This window comes from Kwoniella shandongensis, chromosome 3 (genome assembly GCF_008629635.2).
Source record: "Kwoniella shandongensis chromosome 3, complete sequence".
Classification (NCBI taxonomy): domain Eukaryota; kingdom Fungi; phylum Basidiomycota; class Tremellomycetes; order Tremellales; family Cryptococcaceae; genus Kwoniella; species Kwoniella shandongensis.
In genome coordinates, this window is record NC_089289.1 from 851,871 (window position 1) to 868,562 (window position 16,692).

The 16,692-nt window shown below is 50.3% G+C and overlaps 7 protein-coding genes across 7 annotated transcripts; 5 read left to right on the top strand and 2 right to left on the bottom strand.

Moving 5' to 3' along the window:
* Nucleotides 1–204: 204 nt before the first annotated feature.
* Nucleotides 205–1,194, top strand: CI109_101675 (uncharacterized protein; the record flags this gene model as incomplete). Its single annotated transcript, XM_032002389.1, has 4 exons — nucleotides 205–406; nucleotides 477–571; nucleotides 732–809; nucleotides 1,036–1,194. The coding sequence occupies 4 exons, from the start codon at nucleotides 205–207 to the stop codon at nucleotides 1,192–1,194; spliced, it is 534 nt and encodes a 177-aa protein (XP_031863326.1).
* Nucleotides 1,195–1,412: 218 nt separating this feature from the next.
* Nucleotides 1,413–6,012, bottom strand: CI109_101676 (uncharacterized protein; the record flags this gene model as incomplete). Its single annotated transcript, XM_032002388.1, has 11 exons — nucleotides 1,413–1,958; nucleotides 2,024–2,111; nucleotides 2,176–2,258; nucleotides 2,318–2,800; nucleotides 2,858–4,469; nucleotides 4,530–5,318; nucleotides 5,373–5,479; nucleotides 5,557–5,651; nucleotides 5,711–5,768; nucleotides 5,834–5,891; nucleotides 5,960–6,012. The coding sequence occupies 11 exons, from the start codon at nucleotides 6,010–6,012 to the stop codon at nucleotides 1,413–1,415; spliced, it is 3,972 nt and encodes a 1,323-aa protein (XP_031863325.1).
* Nucleotides 6,013–6,355: 343 nt separating this feature from the next.
* Nucleotides 6,356–6,874, top strand: CI109_101677 (uncharacterized protein; the record flags this gene model as incomplete). The annotated part of the gene is made up of 3 exons (XM_032002387.1): nucleotides 6,356–6,524; nucleotides 6,585–6,641; nucleotides 6,723–6,874. The coding sequence occupies 3 exons, from the start codon at nucleotides 6,356–6,358 to the stop codon at nucleotides 6,872–6,874; spliced, it is 378 nt and encodes a 125-aa protein (XP_031863324.1).
* A 64-nt stretch (nucleotides 6,875–6,938) lies between these two features.
* Nucleotides 6,939–7,900, top strand: CI109_101678 (uncharacterized protein; the record flags this gene model as incomplete). Its single annotated transcript, XM_032002386.2, has 3 exons — nucleotides 6,939–6,959; nucleotides 7,245–7,530; nucleotides 7,644–7,900. 3 exons carry the CDS (start codon nucleotides 6,939–6,941, stop codon nucleotides 7,898–7,900), a joined length of 564 nt encoding a protein of 187 aa, XP_031863323.2.
* A 304-nt stretch (nucleotides 7,901–8,204) lies between these two features.
* Nucleotides 8,205–10,408, bottom strand: CI109_101679 (uncharacterized protein; the record flags this gene model as incomplete). The annotated part of the gene is made up of 12 exons (XM_032002385.1): nucleotides 8,205–8,385; nucleotides 8,464–8,615; nucleotides 8,668–8,815; nucleotides 8,883–9,025; nucleotides 9,084–9,237; nucleotides 9,296–9,671; nucleotides 9,726–9,750; nucleotides 9,835–9,851; nucleotides 9,911–10,041; nucleotides 10,119–10,174; nucleotides 10,234–10,267; nucleotides 10,338–10,408. The coding sequence occupies 12 exons, from the start codon at nucleotides 10,406–10,408 to the stop codon at nucleotides 8,205–8,207; spliced, it is 1,488 nt and encodes a 495-aa protein (XP_031863322.1).
* A 596-nt stretch (nucleotides 10,409–11,004) lies between these two features.
* Nucleotides 11,005–14,983, top strand: CI109_101680 (uncharacterized protein; the record flags this gene model as incomplete). The annotated part of the gene is made up of 7 exons (XM_032002384.1): nucleotides 11,005–11,273; nucleotides 11,336–11,923; nucleotides 11,987–12,199; nucleotides 12,255–12,866; nucleotides 12,924–14,217; nucleotides 14,291–14,492; nucleotides 14,553–14,983. The coding sequence occupies 7 exons, from the start codon at nucleotides 11,005–11,007 to the stop codon at nucleotides 14,981–14,983; spliced, it is 3,609 nt and encodes a 1,202-aa protein (XP_031863321.1).
* A 379-nt stretch (nucleotides 14,984–15,362) lies between these two features.
* On the top strand, nucleotides 15,363–16,308 carry CI109_101681 (uncharacterized protein; the record flags this gene model as incomplete). Its single annotated transcript, XM_032002383.1, has 5 exons — nucleotides 15,363–15,447; nucleotides 15,579–15,670; nucleotides 15,789–15,850; nucleotides 15,930–15,991; nucleotides 16,064–16,308. 5 exons carry the CDS (start codon nucleotides 15,363–15,365, stop codon nucleotides 16,306–16,308), a joined length of 546 nt encoding a protein of 181 aa, XP_031863320.1.
* Nucleotides 16,309–16,692: the final 384 nt, after the last annotated feature.

Genomic DNA, 16,692 nt, shown 5'->3' on the forward strand with positions numbered 1-16,692 from the left:
GGACCGAGAGTCTGCGGGCCTATTCAGGCTTCTTAGCCAGCATGGATTTGCCACGCCTATTCGTTTCAACGTACGCAGGACCAATCCAATCCAATTGCAGTCGACCATTTGCACCTCTAGCCTCTAGCTCTCTACCTACATCAATCTATACATCCTCCTCCTCCTCATCATCTTCGACAACACCCACCCACCCACCCAGCAACGATGTTCCGACCCACCCTCCTCCGATCTGCTGTGCCCAGGCGAATTGCTGCCGCTGCTCCTTCTCGACTCGCCGCGGTCCGATTCGCTTCTGCCTCTGCTTCTTCTTCCCCTGCACCTGTGACGACTTCTGGACCTGCTGAACAAGCCGAGACGAGCTATATCTCTCAGAACCTTGCTCCGGGACAAGAGATTGATCCGCAATGTGAGCTAAACCGTCCTCATGCGCTGGAGGAGCTAAGCTGATGTGATTGATTGAATGATTGATACGATAGTGAACGGATACCCTCAACTCCCTAACGTATCGTTGCAAAAGCGAGAACCTTTCGGATGGTGGGATCAACAAGAGCGAAAGAACTTTGGTGAAGTTGTGAGTGGGCGCTCTCTTACCGAGTTGAATCTCAAATGAACGACATGCTTCTCGTCCCCTTGGGAGTGGTACCGAGACTCTCGTCCGCTGTTGGCTTGAATGTTCGCGAAGGAGGAGGAAACAAATGAACGGATCGCCTGATGCTTACTTTCGTTTGCAGGTTCACGAGGATGAAGATGCTATTGGCATGTGGGGTCCTGATGTCCACAAGACCAGCCCGTGGAGTGCCCTTTTACAAGTGAGTAGTGGTCCCGTCTCAATCGCACTGCATCATTCCACTCCAAAGTGGGAATCAAGAGACGATGTCAACCATCTGTAACTTATCCTTCCCACTACTCGTTTCTCGCCCATTCGGCTCTGTTCCGTACCGTACCGCAAAGACTAGATGATCCAGACATTCCGCTTCTTATCTCCTTGATATCGACTTCCTCATTACTGACATGTCGTTTCTTACTCACCTCCAGCTGTCAATCGCCTTTGGTGCTATCGGTGTCTTTGCCACTTTCATCATCAACACAAGACTCGAACGACCCGTCTCTGCTCGTGATTACCCCTATGGTGGATTGGAGAAGGAGTTGGGAGGTCAGTCCGTTGCGAGAGCCGAGGAGGTTGATGTGGAGTAAGGGTAATATGATCATGCACTCAGTGGTGGATTAGCGAGGTAGAAAGAGGATATTGCGGCATCTGAATGCCCGTTCTCTAACACAAAGGGCCACGGCGAGACCGGCCACTTTTCGACTGGAGCGTTGTTGAAATCACTTTGAAAGTTACCGCGCAATTATGTGGTGTTCCCCACAATGCTAATGCTAATGCGATACATGCTAATGCTACAAGCAATGTCTTACAAATCCGTTGCGTCGATCTGCGCCGTATTAACCCCCGCCGCCGCCGTCGTCTCAACTTGTTTATCCTTCCCACCCCTGCCTCTCCCTCTCGTACTCCCCCCTCTACCCCTTGTTCTTCCTTTACCTCGTCCACTCGTACTGCTTCCTGCTTCGCTCTCTACCCCATCTCCTATCTCGCTCACACTAACACTCGAAGCTGTTCCTGCTCTCTTTCTCCCTCTTCCACTTCCTCTGGAAGCGTTACTGACCCTTCGTTTCTTCACCCCTTCTTCGGCTCCTTCCTCCCCTGTAGACTCTTTGATTCGTCTTTTACCCGTCCCTCTACCTTTGGGATCCTCCTCATCTAGATCTTGCATCATAACATCCCATCCCTCCACATCTTGTCCTTTCACTCGAGCTTCCGCTTCCCTAAATTGCTTTATCACAGCCATCAAGCGTTTACTGACGTTTGCGGTGGTTCGTCGTCGAGGGGCATAATTGCCAGAACCCACCGAAAGGTCGAAGAACGGATCCAGAGTACCTTGTTTGTTGAGAGCACCGTTCTAAACGAAACATTTGCATTTAGCGTTTCTGCCACGAGCTGTTGTTGGGACAATGGCACACTTACCTTGCCACGTCGAGCGATACGTTGGACGATCGGTGTCAGTTCGTCATCCACCTTTGAAATGGACCAAGACAATTCTTCGTGCAAGTATCTAAGATAGCACGGTTGTCAGCCCTCTCTACTCCGGAGCCAATCATCCACACTTCTAGACTCACGTTCTCAGCGCAGAAAGCTTTGGAAATCCCCAATGGAACGGTTCTTCTGATTCGTCTGTCGTAGGGTACTTGTATGCCTCTCTCTGCGGATTCCAGGCGGATCAGCCCTCGCACTGTGTTTTTAGGCCGTTGTCACACTCACTACAAGGGGGTTTGGCCAGTCTGCCGTCAAGTAGATACTCGTCCCATACCTCTTCTTGAAACTCTTCTTCCACTTGGTCGCACTCTCGTCTTCCTTATCTACACCTCTCTGGACCTTGATCCACCATTCTTTGAATTGATCCACTCCCCGCTCTCCTGGAAAGTTTGACAACAACTCCAGAGCTACTACCGGTCCTACACCGGGTAAGCCGATTGTATAATCGCTACCTAGGAGATAGGCAAGGGATATCAATCGTTCCCTAGAAAGAGATAGCTCTCTTTCAATGTCTGCTGATAGGAAACATTCGGCATATTTCGAGTCGTTGAAGATGTTCTTAAAGCATTGTATACCTCCAAAGAGGAAAACATCTGAATCGTCCGTGATAATACCATCGACCAAACCGAGCTCGGCAAGCTTTGCGCATTGCGCTTCGGCCTCCATCGGCGCCGTAATATATGGAATGCCAAAGTGTCTTAGGAGAGTCTACTCCCTCATCTCATCAGCCTCTATCGTTACTTCCACCACACAACATATACTCACCTGGATTTGCATGATCATAGTTTGGGTGATCTCGTCGGAATCTCTCATCGCGACCTTATTTGCCGAGTTCAACACCCTGATCTCATCATCGATTTCTGTTCGTACTTCGTTCAGATCTCGATTCTTGATCTGAGCCATAAATCGCGCATAATCATCCTCTTCCGCCGCCATATCACCTGGGCCCATATCACCGTCTTCGTCTTCAACTTCCGATGGTATGGTGGACGTCGATTTAGTAGTCTGTAAGGCTGGACGGGGAATGGCCGGAGGCGATTGTGACCACTCAACTGAACGAGAATCATCCGCGTCGTCGGCTTGCTCCTCATCCTCATCACCAGAGTTGTCGGAGTCATATCGTGTTGGGGACTGAATGACCTCCTCATCAAAGCTGGTCTCACCAGATACTGCCGTTGCCAAGGATGATGTTCGGCGTATATTCTGTACAGGTACTGGACGAGGAGGTGGGAATGCCTGTGGCTTAAGCATTTCTGTGGAAGCAGCTTGATGAAGGCGGGGTTGACTTGGCTTGTTAATTGAAGTTGCCGCAGCCGCAGCTGCAGCTTCAATCGGTGGAGGTGGAGGAATACTAGTAGGTTCATCTTCAGTATCCACTGAGATCGGCGACGACGCAGGTTGAATCACCATCCGCAGGGGAGATGGTTTCACCGTCGCTGAAGGCATTCTTTGTATCGGCCTAGGTTTCGGTGGAGTAGGTTCTGCCGCTGGGCGGGGAAGAGGAACAGCTTCAACTTCTTTTCTGCTGCTCGATACGTTGCCATTGGGTGTTGAGACAGGGACAGCTGTGGGTTTGGGTGGAGCTAGAGAAGCATCTTGCCGTTGCGTTGATCGCGACGAAGTCTCAACATCGATTGAACCTTTCTTCGCATCGACGAATAGCGGCTCATCATCATCATCTTCATCGTCCTCAACATCAACGACAATGGGCGCATCTTTCGTTTTTTGCAGCGCGTCTGTCGTTTTCGAAGTCTCCACAGTTTGCCTCGCTGTGATCAAAGGGACAACCGTGTCATCCGGCGTGAAGATAGGCGGTGCGTGTGAGGACTCTGGTTGTGACTCTGGTACCATTCCAGTCATCGAGGTGACCGACATTGAAGGTGTCGAGACCTCTTCGAACTCCTCTTCGTCTGTATCTTCCTCTTCTATCGGAGTCCCGCCTTCCTCAATATTCACTGGCGTCGTCCTTCCACTCGGAACTAGCTCGACCTCCTCCATATCATCGTCTTCGTCGTCGTAACTGTCCTGTTCCTCAACGGTCACCGATCTAGATCTCCGTTCCGTCTCTCGCCGACTGAGCGCCAGGGCTCTCGCCAAGTCCACGTCGACCTCCTCTTCATCGGACCCTAGCTCTTCCTGCTGCAATGCCAGTGCGAGAGCCTCGTCGTTGGCTGTAGGGACGATCGGCTCATCGTCTTCTTCTTGCGCATCAAACAACGGCTTCGATCCAGGCTGACGAGTGTTTCCGAAGGGCTTCACGGTGATATCGAGACTACGCTTGGTCACTCTTTTGGGCGCGTACCGCGCAGCTATCGCTTCGAGCACTTCCCGACGTCGATGTTCTCTGAGTTCTGCGTCCATAGCTGGCTGTTTGGGACTGAAAGCCACAGAACGTCAAAAACAAACATCCAGATGACCTTGAGGAGCTGCTACTTACTTTGGCACTTCTTCGACATCAGAATCTGAATAGTCCAAATCGCTCTCCTCCTCCTCCTTTGGCTCTTCAGGATCCAAAACGATCGGTTTCTCCTTTGACCCTTCTCTGATACCCAGAGCCCAACCACCGCCTTCGTCCTCTCCTCTTTTGACCAAGACGTATTCTCTATTTCGTTCTGAAGCAATTCGTACCGGTATAGTCAAATGCGCTTTACCCACCATATCCGTGACCGTCAACAGCTGTTGCGTCAGGGCGTTCCTCTGCGACAGATGCTTAATCTGTGCCATCGAGAAGTCCAAAGCGGTCGGCGCGGCTCTTAGCATGTCGGCTAGACGGCGATGGGATTGTTGACGAGATCGCACACGTAAATCACCGATGATCTCGTATTGCACTTCCGTAGGTAAGGCGCGAAACTCTGGAGATTCAACATCGATATCTTCAGGATGTACATCATCGATGAATTGCTTCAACTCTTCTTCCGTGGCTAGACGAGCATCAGGCTTCTCTGTCGTAGACGCGATCGGCATCGTGGTTTCTGGTAGACGATAAGGATCATGCTTTTTGAAGTGTTTTCTCCTTTTCTCTGGATCAGTAGGTACTTCCCCCATAGGATTCGCTGCTGATGCTTGTGATGAAGAGGCCCGTTCCACGGGTCGAGGTCGAGAAGGCCCCGGTCTCCCCTCTAATTCTTCCAAGTATACAGCATCTTCGGCGATCTGCTCGCCCGCTTCGTCAGGATATCGCGACGCAGATGCCGCAGCCGATCTCGCTTCACGCTGCTCTTGCGCACTGTTCAACAACACTCAGCTTTTCAATCCTGCTTTGCTGCCAAGATGCACGTACGCTTGAGCAGCTTTAACCGCTTCTCTTCTCATTTGTGCGGCGAACAGCTTCTCAGCGACTTTGGCATGGTTGGCAGCGGCACCCGCCTTCTTCTTCTTTCTCTCGGCCTATGTCAAAGAGATTTCTCGTAAGCTATACGTAGATATGGAGAGACTGCTGTGTGCTCGCTACTCAGGCTACTCACGATCGTAGCTCGTTTTAGAGCCGGCGCACCTCCATCGAATACGAAGACCGGCTTGATCCCATGAAACAGTAATTTATTGATTCGCCGTAAGAAACCTGTACACAAAAGTCAGCTGAAAGTGAAAGCAATCAGAATGTTTCGTCCAATAGCTTACCCAACACATGAGCATTGACCAGCACTCTCCCGTCTTTATCTCGCATAGTAGCTTGGAACTAAGCAGATTCAATCTCTCAGCTTGACTTTTCGCTGGACCAAAGGCGAGATCGCGACAGCTTACCTGATATAGCCAGATCGAACTATCGATAGCTAGTCTTTTGCCCTCCATGCTCTCGAGCCTAGAGATCACCGCATCAACTGTCTATCGCTGCTATTTATGTTGAACTCAAGAGTTGTTCCAACTCACTGGACAGGTCGAGCAACGGGATTGAGAAGCGACCATAAGCCTTTAACACCCATCTTGGCGAGCCGCTCCTCTTATGTGGGTGATCCTATATCTTCTCCTTCCGATCTGTCTGGCTTCGGTGCTGTCTCTACTCCACAACGATATGTACATACAATGCAGAGTCGAGGATGTAAGAATAGTTGATATCGTTTCTGACGTAGGTTGAGTCACCGAGGTCGAGTACGGTGGCAATGACCCAGATCACGTGACCTCGTCATGGCTTAATCTGTCAAATAGCTCGACGCGTTTGGACATCTTCGCGTCTGTCAAAAGCAATAACATCATCAACGACAACAACATTAGCTACAGACGACTATCAGCAACTGCCAACTTGAAGGGCGAGACAATAATACTACAATGTCCCGACCTTCGACTCTCCAATCACTACCGCCTTCGTTACAGATCCTCTATCAAAAACAACAAGAATATGCTGGGTTGCAAGCTCTGAGAGAAGCAAGTGCCGATCTCTTATCTCGGGTCGAGAAGCTCGCAGAGATGAGTCATATCATGGCAGATGGAGGAGAGGGTGAGAGCAAACATCCTCATGTTGACATAGATCTCTCTGCTGACTATGTGGAATGATTAGCTGTCGGTGGTGTTCTGCGGAATTGGCCTCATATTTTCTCCGTTCTCAACCTTTTCGGTAAGCCTCAACCTCCTTCCCCTTCCACTAAACATCGTCCAGAAATAAGATATGGAGCTGACAGGTATTACTTGGGTGTAGATAAACCTGCCGAGAATCGAGCCGAGACTTCACAAGATGAAGAAGAACCGCAAGAACCATTACCGGTTTTGGTCAGATTACCATACGGAGGAGAAACGAGCACGACAACGGGTACGAATGCTTCGTCAAGTGCTACGGCAGGTGGAAGATGACCCAATGCCGAAGATCGTGTGTTGAATATACCCAATACTATTAGAACGCATACCCCTTTAGACGATGTCCACAGCTACGCCATTTGTATGTATACCCAATCACACATATGTCAGAGAAACGGACGTTTCATAGTCTCACCGTCCTTTGTGTATCTCCTATGTTCTATCACTTACTAACGCCCTGTGCGGTCCTTTCTGTTTTTGTATCGCCTGAGCTGCGTGATGCTAATTACTCTTAAGAAACGGTACGACTAACGACGATGTGGGAAGGTCTCAATTACGCATGCTATCAACGACGACATGATCATGGCAGCTACGCTAGTATAGATCGATCAGGCGTCAATCCGCCAAGCAGCACACACAACAATAGAAGGAGCCCGAGCAGCGAGAGGGGACATCGACAGGACACAAGGTAGTCAAAGCGCGAAGGGTTTGTCAGACTTGGATACGTCCTACGACCCCCACCTTCACGATGGTGGTGACCTCGCTTCTTATTCCCAGTTTGTCAATCCTCCATCTCCTGCTCCTCGCCCCGTTCTCATCTGTATCGACGCTCGCAAGACCTATCTCTCTTATATCGCGAGATGACGAATCCTATGCCCAAAAGGCAGAAGATTGGTGCAATACCAACTCATCGGGATGTAAAGGCGTTATTGGTGAGTCCTATCTAGTGTGACCCTTCAATCAGACGTCCCACCCCAGCTGTCTTGGATATCGTCTACTCAAAGATATCATCGTAACTGATACAAGGTGTCTAACGCCACTCCAGCCGTATCGGCCCTTGCTGGTGTACTCATTATATTCATTGTTATCCGATACCTCCGTCGTCGTAAGAAAGCTTCGATGGAAGCAGAAACAACTAAACAGCTCACGCAGAACGTATCAGATCAACAAGAAATTCAAAGAGCAGCGCAGGAGACATTCTTCCATCAACAGAGGAAGATAAAGATGGAATATGATCTGAAGAGAGATGCGGAACTGATGGGATTGAGTGTAAAGCCCGCTGCTGGGAGTGGGACTGTATAAGGTGGTTGTGACAACGATGGAGAGAGTCGAGCGAACTGGGTTTACGTTTTGTAAGCCGGAGTGGTGATGGCAAGTTTTGCGTTTGTGTTGCGATTGTATCATATCTCATACTGTGCATCTCGCGATTGACAACAGTCGGTGCGAGTTCGTCGTGTAGATCGCTGTCGAAGTACGTCATATTATAGGAACAACGGCGGAATCACCCCACCGTCACCTTGACAGATATCCCGGTCACAGAACAGACGTCATCAACATCTAATTACGTATAAGTCGTTTCCTATCCTCACGTCACGTCGCCACCACTCTAAGCCGCCGTCTTTGGCACCTTCTCTCCGACCGGTGGTGTCGTCGGCGTAGCTGTAGCTGTAGCCGTCGTACTTTGCTCAGGCTTAGGACTAGCAGTAGCTTTGCCGAACCATCCTGAACCAGCTTTGCTCTTCTCCTTTTCCTTCTGCTTCTTCTTCGTACCAGCGTTCATCACGAGTCTATGTCCAGCACCGAAAACATCAGTTTTTATAACTACGTGAAGTTTCTAGAAACATCACGAATCGATCCGCACTCACCTCTCGAGCTCTCTTCTCTCGTCATCTGCTTCGTCTGCTTGCACGTTCTTGAAGATCCCTCCGATGGTCATGATCGCCTTGGCTCGTCTCAATCCGACTTCCTTGGATATTCCAGACTCGTAAAGTACTCCGTCAACAGCTGCCCCCAGAACCTGTTTATACTTCGTCAGTTTCTTGTAAGCTATAGGATGGCGCTTGACTCACATTGATGACCTCCCATCTTGTAGCTCGCCATGTGGTCAACAACATCTTGCTCGACACCTCTTGAGCCAGAGCTTCCATCTCTTCGGGTGTCGCGTCGCCCTTGGCTTCCAGCTGTTCAAGCTCGGCCATAGCGCTTTGCACACCGATACTGTAGTGAGAAACTAAGTAAGCTTTGGCATAGGCGGCATTCAGATTTCGCTTTGCCAAATACTCACGCAGAACCCAGCAGACCCCAACCTTCCTTGACCATCCCACCTTTCTCTTTCAGTCTACCGAAGAATCCACCTCCAAAGAACTTTTTCGCCTTGAGATAGTTGCCCGCTTTTGTTATGTATACCTGAGCGATGGTGTGTAACATCTAAAGTTGCCTTTCACGTCAGCTGCAGACCACTGCCATGAGAGTCATTGCAGCTCACCTCAACACCGAACGATTCAAGCTTGAGATCTTCCGCCTCCACCTTGATACGAGCCTCGAACACTTTAGTCTCGGGATCGTTGATATCTCCGGGATGCTTCGCGTCAACGAATGGTCGAATACGTTGGATAAGCTTCGATTGCAATGCTTCGATCCTGTGGAGGGTATATGAGTTTCAGTCGCATTGGTGATATCCCGTATCTCAAAGCTCACCTCGACTTTCGTTCAGCCTCCTGCTTCTTCTCGATAGCTTCCAGCTGGGCCTTTTGCTCAGGAGTGAGTTTAGGCTTCAGCTTCTTGTCTTTCTCACCAGCACCTTTCTTGCTCAGCTGGTCCGTGCTGCCTGATGCAGATGGGGGGTTTGAGGCTGAACCAGAGAAAGAAGAGTGATGTGCGAGGGAAGTGTTTATGTTGGCCTCCGGGACTGAGGTTGCCTCGGCAGGTTGAGTGGGGGCGGCAGCAGTCGCTTCCGCACCAGCGGCTGCTGATGTGGATCCTGGGATGGCCTCCTCGCCATCCGCTTCTTTGGCGGCTTCCATCTCGGCACGCTCTTCGGGAGTCATAACGACGTCCATGGTGGATGTGAAGTCTGCAATGAGTCGATATCAGCTTGACTATCGTCCCGTGAGAAATAGTAACTGACCTTTGACTAACGCTATCTCTCCGATCTAACGAAAATACAAAATCAGCACAAACTCCAGGATACCCCTTATCAGGCTGGAACACGGCAAGCTGTAAATTTGAGCACTCACATAATCAAAGAAAGCCTCTACAATTTCAGGTCAGCATTACTTCAATCCTTACCAGTTTGGTGGGTTTCACACTCACCTCCTCCAAAAATCTTTGAGAAGATCTCTTGCGGGTCCCCCATACCATCTTCAGGTTTGTCCATTGCATCTTTACCAACTTTGTCGTAGAATGCTCGCTTGTCCGGGTCTGAAAGGATTTGATATGCCTCGCTATGATACCGATCAGATCATATGTCAGTCACCTTGTCCCAAAAATATGACTCCTCTCATTTGCAGGAAACACCTACCCGACTTCTTTAAACTTTTGCTCTGCGTCAGGAGCTTGGTTCTTGTCCGGGTGGAACTAAGACGCAAGGGTCAGCATGCCCACGATGCTTCGTGTGTGGGACTCATCAAGCCCACCTTGATAGCAAGTTTCCTATACGCCTTCTTCAACCTGTAATAAAGGTCAATATCGTCAGCACCTCGGTCACTACATCCTGTGGCAACAAAAATAGCCTACGCACTCGATATCTGTCGCGTCGGGTTGAACGCCCAACAGGTCATACAACTGGGTATCTTTGACTTTCTTTGACATCTTGGCGTTACTTCTCTACGGTATGCAGGTGATATAAAAGTCTGTCACTACCAAGATGAGATGTGTAGAGAAGAGGAAGTGAGAAGTGAATAATGACGTTGTTGCTGCACCGCACGCTTTGTGTCTGTGTCTGTGTGTCTGTTATTTTGTGCAGTAATCTGTGTCACCCGAGCTAAAAGAGGGGGATCACGTGACTCCCTTTGTTGTCGGTCAGTCAATGATTGCCACGTGGTAATCGCTGTCGTCGTCTGCGAGTTGACGTCCTGACTGCGAGAATTGGGTGAATGTAACCCACTTTGTATCGACTGCGCGGGTAGGTATTCCCTAATTGACCAGTCTTGGCCATCCATACATTATACATTACACAACGACGCGCAGCTGAGAAGAAGCCCGTTCACCATCAAGAAGTGTCTTATATCAGTCGTCCTACTTTCTTCCAACTCATTCCACCTACAGCTCTTTATACCTCTCACCGCTGCTCCACTGTCGACTCGCAGTGTCTCCCAGTTCATACTGTTCCTTCTTCAATAACCATGACTTGATCGCTGTCCCCCTACAACTGATTCGTGCTTTTTCATCTGGTGTCTTACCCCATCATGGCCGACGCTCCTGTCGCTGGGCCTTCAAGACCCTCACGCCGCAACCTCGATTCCTCCGCCGATATTGCGAACCGTATCGTCGCATTACAAAGGAAGAATGCAGCTTTGGTGGGCGGGCCGAGCATCACCAATCTTGGTTCGGGTCTAGGCTACACAACACGACGTGGAGGTGACGGAGCGACATCTAGGAACGAGAGGGATCGAAGTAGGGATGGGAGAGGAGGACTTACACCACAAGCTCAAAACAACGGTCGTCCGCCTAGCTCGTGAGTTGACCCTTTCATCGTTGAGCTTCAATTGACACCTGCTCGTACCTATCTCGTGCTAGACCTCGTCGACTACCGACGTCGCACACCAGTCATCAATCCTCACATTCACTTCAACCACCTGCTAAGATCGACGAGTTCTCCCGAGGTGCCGTTCCCGGTCCATCTTCTCAGCGAGCTTTATTCGACCCTTCTCGTCCTGTCGCTGTGCAGGTCGGACGACTAGACCGATCACCTCGTCAACTAGTGGAAAACGACGATAGACAAAGGCGTCGAGTACCTGACGCCCAATCTCGACGAGGTGATGCACTCTCACCCATAGGTGTATCAGCCCCAGCTGGTGCCAGAAAGTTATTTGACCCGGCTGTCCACGATCCTCATCATTTCACTCCTCGTTCTCCTATCACACCGTCTGGAGGTGATAGCGAGACCGGATCGTCGTCCAGTCGGCTGCTGGTGAGACGTGGAGTGGGAAGAAGTGCCGAGGAAGAAGCGGATAGAGAACGGGAGCGACGGAGAAGGAGGGAAGGGAGTGAAAGGGGTAGTATTCCCAGTCGAAAGAAGGATAGTAGCGATGCCAAGTCGAAGGGTTCAAGAAGTAGCGAAGGGAGTGAGAGCTTCAAGGATCGAGAGAGAGGAAAGGGCAACAAGTGAGTCCCAGATTACTTCCGTGCGGTGAATAGCGCTGTGTCTGACGGAGTGTGTCCTTCCAGGGATGCGGGAGTGAAACCGATCTTGAAAAAGATCCACGATGAAATCAAAGAGCTCGAGCAAGAGCTGATCGACATACATCGTAAAATGTCTCAAGATCCTGAAGCGGGTATTTCAATCCTGCTTGACCGACCTGTAAACTCCTTTTCTAGGAAACCAAGAACCGCCGCAGACGATGCGGCTGCGTGGGTCGACTTGATTGCCAAACACAAACGGTCAGTTCATTGAACCGCCCATGAAGTGTGTGATCAACAGCTGACACGCTAGCAGACTGGCCGAAATGCACGATCACTTCCTCGTTACGCTCTACGACCCTCTCGTCCCATCGTCATACCACCAACTATCGGTGAAATACAACATCCCTTCGCGCCTTTGGCAAACCGGCTTCCATCTCATCCTCGAGCGTCTCCGGCATGCTTGGATGTCCAATCAGCCAACTGCACTGGATCTACTCACCGACGTCGTCTATGATGCCTATCGCTTCTACACCGAATTACTAGAAAACCAAGCTCTGGTATATTTCCGGACAGCTTGGATTGAGGCTCTGGGAGATCTGGCAAGATACAGGATGGCGATTGCCTCGCACGTATCGGAGGGATCGTCCACCCAATCGGAGAAGATTCACAAGATAGGAAGAATTGATGTCGACGATGATGATGAGCTGGACATGCCCCCCGTCCCGTCGGGTGCAAGCATCGGCGCGGAGGTGGCGCAAAGCTGGGATGTGGAGGATAAGGAAACATGGAGAACGACAGCGCGAGACTGGTATACAATGGGTATCACAGAGAAGCCAGGGGAAGGGAGGCTGCATCATCATTTGGCACTGTTGTGTCGGGATGTGAAAGGTCAGGAAGTCCGGGCTCTGCATCACTTCGTGAAGAGGTAAGTAGGTATCCCTTCCGGAGATAGCAATGGAATCTGACCGGTCATTTCGCTCAGTCTCACGGTTACCCACGAGTTCGCTACATCTCGAGAGTCCATACTGCCCCTTTTCGACTCCGCTTTGCAGTCGCAACGTTCACTCCCAGAAGCTACCGCTATGGACCTTTTCATCCGTCTTCATGGGATGCTCTTCACCAAAATCCAGCTCGACGACTTTCCCCCCGTGCTGTCAAGGTACATGGAACGTCTGGAAGAAGATGCGAGTCTTGACGGTATCAGCCGCAAGGTAACGATATCACAAGTGGACTGGATGATCATGGGAAGTGTCAACCTTGCGGGCGTGCTCCAATACGGGATCAGTACGGGGTTGATCAGGAAAGCATTGGCTCAAGAGGGTGCAGTGCGGAGAAGAGCACAAGCTCAAATCCCTGACGAGGATGGAGATGGCGAGGACGATGGTATCGCTGGGAACGCAGATCAGCTTGCAGTCGACATTCCCAATGATGCTCTCCGAACTAATTCGCCCGCTCCCTCTGTCACAGAGTCCGATCCGCCACCTATCACATTAACTTGTGGTCTCGAACTCGCCTTTGGAGTGCTTGACTTCGTGCTCTCGCACCCAAATCGGATTCAAGGTTTCCACCAAGTCCTCAACCCCTATATCACCATCTTCCTCACCTTTCTTTGCACGCTTTTCCGACAACCTCACGTTGGCGTATCGCTGGTCGCCCACGTGCCGTGGAACCGTCTTGCCCATTTTGTCAATTCGGCAAACATCGAGCTGGTCGAGGAGAAGCGATTAGTAACCGGTGCACCTCTTCCGGAAGATTGGTTGGTGAGAGGTATGGAATGGGTCGGTCGAAGAGTCTATGAACGTGGTTTCTGGAAGACGAAGTCGAACAGTCGAAGCTCGGGTGGGTCGATCGCTCAACCCCGTGTTGGCGGAGAGAGACTTCAATCCGAGATGGACGTGTTGCTCGCCAATTTTGATTCAACCGTCGATATCTCGGAAGGTGTGGTTGACGAAGTCGAAGGAACCGATCTGACCGACGGTCCTGTGGCGGTGAATCAGAGGAGGTGGAAGCGGGTCGCCTGGGCTGTGGGTGTAATGGCCAAACATGTGGACGGCTTGGAAATACGATATGGGAAACTGGTCGTGGAAGGGGTCTTGGAGCAAAAGATCAAAGAGGTTGAAAGGCAGAAGAGGGAAGAGGCCGAAGAGGAGAGGAGAAGAGAGAGGAGAAGGAAAGAAAAGGAAGTCGTCGATGAGGCGGAACTTTTGGAGGAACTGGGTGTGGATTTGGACGATATCGGAGAAGATGGTGGAGATGCAGAATTGGCTGCTCTGAGGGTGAGTCCAAAGGGCAATGTTTTCAGTCATTTAGAAGGTCTATAGCTAACGTCTTGCGTTTCCGACTCTGCAGCATCGACTTCGAGAGCTCAAGACGACTGCGCAGATGTCTACTTCCAAAGGTACTAAATCACGAAAGCCACAACGACATTCTCTACAGGTCGTACCTGGCTTTACGATGCTCATCTTCGACACCAACGTCATACTGGACTCGTTGGCTTTGTTCAAGAGAATTGTCGAAGGTGGACAATGGAGTGTCGTCGTGCCTCTTCCAGGTGAGTTATATGTCCCTCAGTGTATAGGTAGTGGAAGCTGACTGATACCACCCGTCTCAGTCGTCACGGAACTCGATGGTTTATCGAAGGAACCGGCTCCGCTTGGTGCCAATGCCAAGGCGGCTGTAACATATCTCGAGACGCATATCCACACCCATTCGCTATGTCTCAAGATTCAGACTACCAAAGGCAACTATCTTTCCGACCTTTTGATCCGTACGGAACATCTCGACGACGGGTCCACATCTAATAACAGCGAGACTGTTGCTCGTACGATGGACGACAGGATCTTGAACATTGCGAGTTTCGCCAAAGACCATTTTGCAGATCGTAGCGCTCTACTAGGTATGCCAAAGGCTAGTGCAGTAGGAGGTGAAAGCACGAAGGTCTGTTTGGTCAGTAATGATAGGAATCTGAGATTGAAGGCGAGAGGTAGAGGTGTGGATGTGGCGGATGAGAAAGAGTTGACTGCGTTCTTGGCGAGGGTTTGATAGGATTGCTGCTGCTGCTGTATCTACTTTGGGTTTATGAGGTGATTCTGCGATGTATATTAGGTATGCCTCAAGGGCGGGCATGACGATGTATACTATGCGCTAGACGGATATGCAAAGAATACAATGTGATCGTATGGTGTACTACATTGTGTGTGTGTGTGATGGGTGTAGGATAGGGAGGAAGGAGGCTTGTGTAGTGTTTGGCTGAGCACAGACCCCTTTTCAACCCGTTTCAGATCTTATACTTTGCACAGACACACATCAATCTCTGCTTCGACTTATTGTACATCCCTCTTCACCTTTTCCTTTCCACCTATACTCCATACTTTATAATCTTCGCCGAGACTCGTTCATATATATACGCTCATTCAGCACCATGCGCTCTGCTATTTTCTTCCTCTCCGTCGCTTCGCTCGTCAGCGCAACATTGACGATCACTCAACCTTCCGCCGCGCACTGGTGTACGTGGATCCTCCTTCTGATCCTAGCCATCCTTTCTTCATAGAGTTTACACGGTGTTGCTCTATCATCTCGCAAGTTGGTGGGGTTGAGTGGCGCTGACGCTGTTTATCTGCCAACTTTGGTCTTATAGGGGTTGGTCAGAGTCTGAACACGCTCGCTTGGGATGGATCGGACCCATCTCAGTTCTCTGTGTTCTTAGCCAATCCCGATACAAGTGTTCTCGTGAGTCTGTCTGGTCCTTGCTTCTTTGTCATATCACAGAAAATGCACGACTACTATCTGTCTCGGCCTTTCACATGGGCTGAGTTTGTTCATGTTTCGCTAATGCACGGGTTTGCAGACAAGTATGCTAGCTCTCGAATCGATCGTCATGACTTACCAGACATCGTTGACAATCAACCCGTGAGTGGCTTCCAGCTTCCTTATGCAGATCTTCCGACGAAATGTCTACAAGCTGATCTGAACCATACGACTTGAACAGGGGTAATATCAAGGCTGCCACGGGGTACACTCTCCTCCTCACGAACCCACTCAACTCGTCCGGTAAGTCTCACTCTCACCAGCTATTAGAACCGGGTATGTCCTGGACAAAACAGCTGATTGCAAGAGGCACAGACGTCTACGCAACTTCCGAATCATTCGAGATCAAACCCGTCGGTTCTACTTATCCTCCTCAAACCACGACCGGGAACACAAGTACCACCGCAACTTTCAACACGAGTGGAACAGCGACAGGAGCTGGTACAGCGCCTTCGGGTACTGGGTCTTCGTCTTCCGGTGCTACCGCGACTTCGAGTGAAAAATGTCTGGCGATGATGATGGTCTTGGCTGTGGGAGGTGGACTGATGGCCATGCTTTAGCCCGAGTGCGGGGAGGTGGGGAGTGAGTGGGGGTCAGTAGCGATGGGCAGAAGTCCTTTGTTGATATGGTAATGATCAATATATATTTCTCTCGTAATATGGTAATCATGCACCCGGCATCTTTCTCTCCCTCTCTACCTTACATGGTGATATGTCTTTCCATGCATGCATGCATGATCACAGCAGCTAAATGTTGACAGGACCCGTTGATACATCGTGCCAAGTCTTTTATCGGGTGGACGTGTAAAGTGGAGGTCTATGCGCCAGTAGTCCAGTAGTCCACTCGCGGTGACAAGCTTATTACGCGCAGTCTAATCGTTCACACCAATCTCTCACCTATTTGCAACTTCGTCAACGGTTCGATACTACCATCAATACCAGACG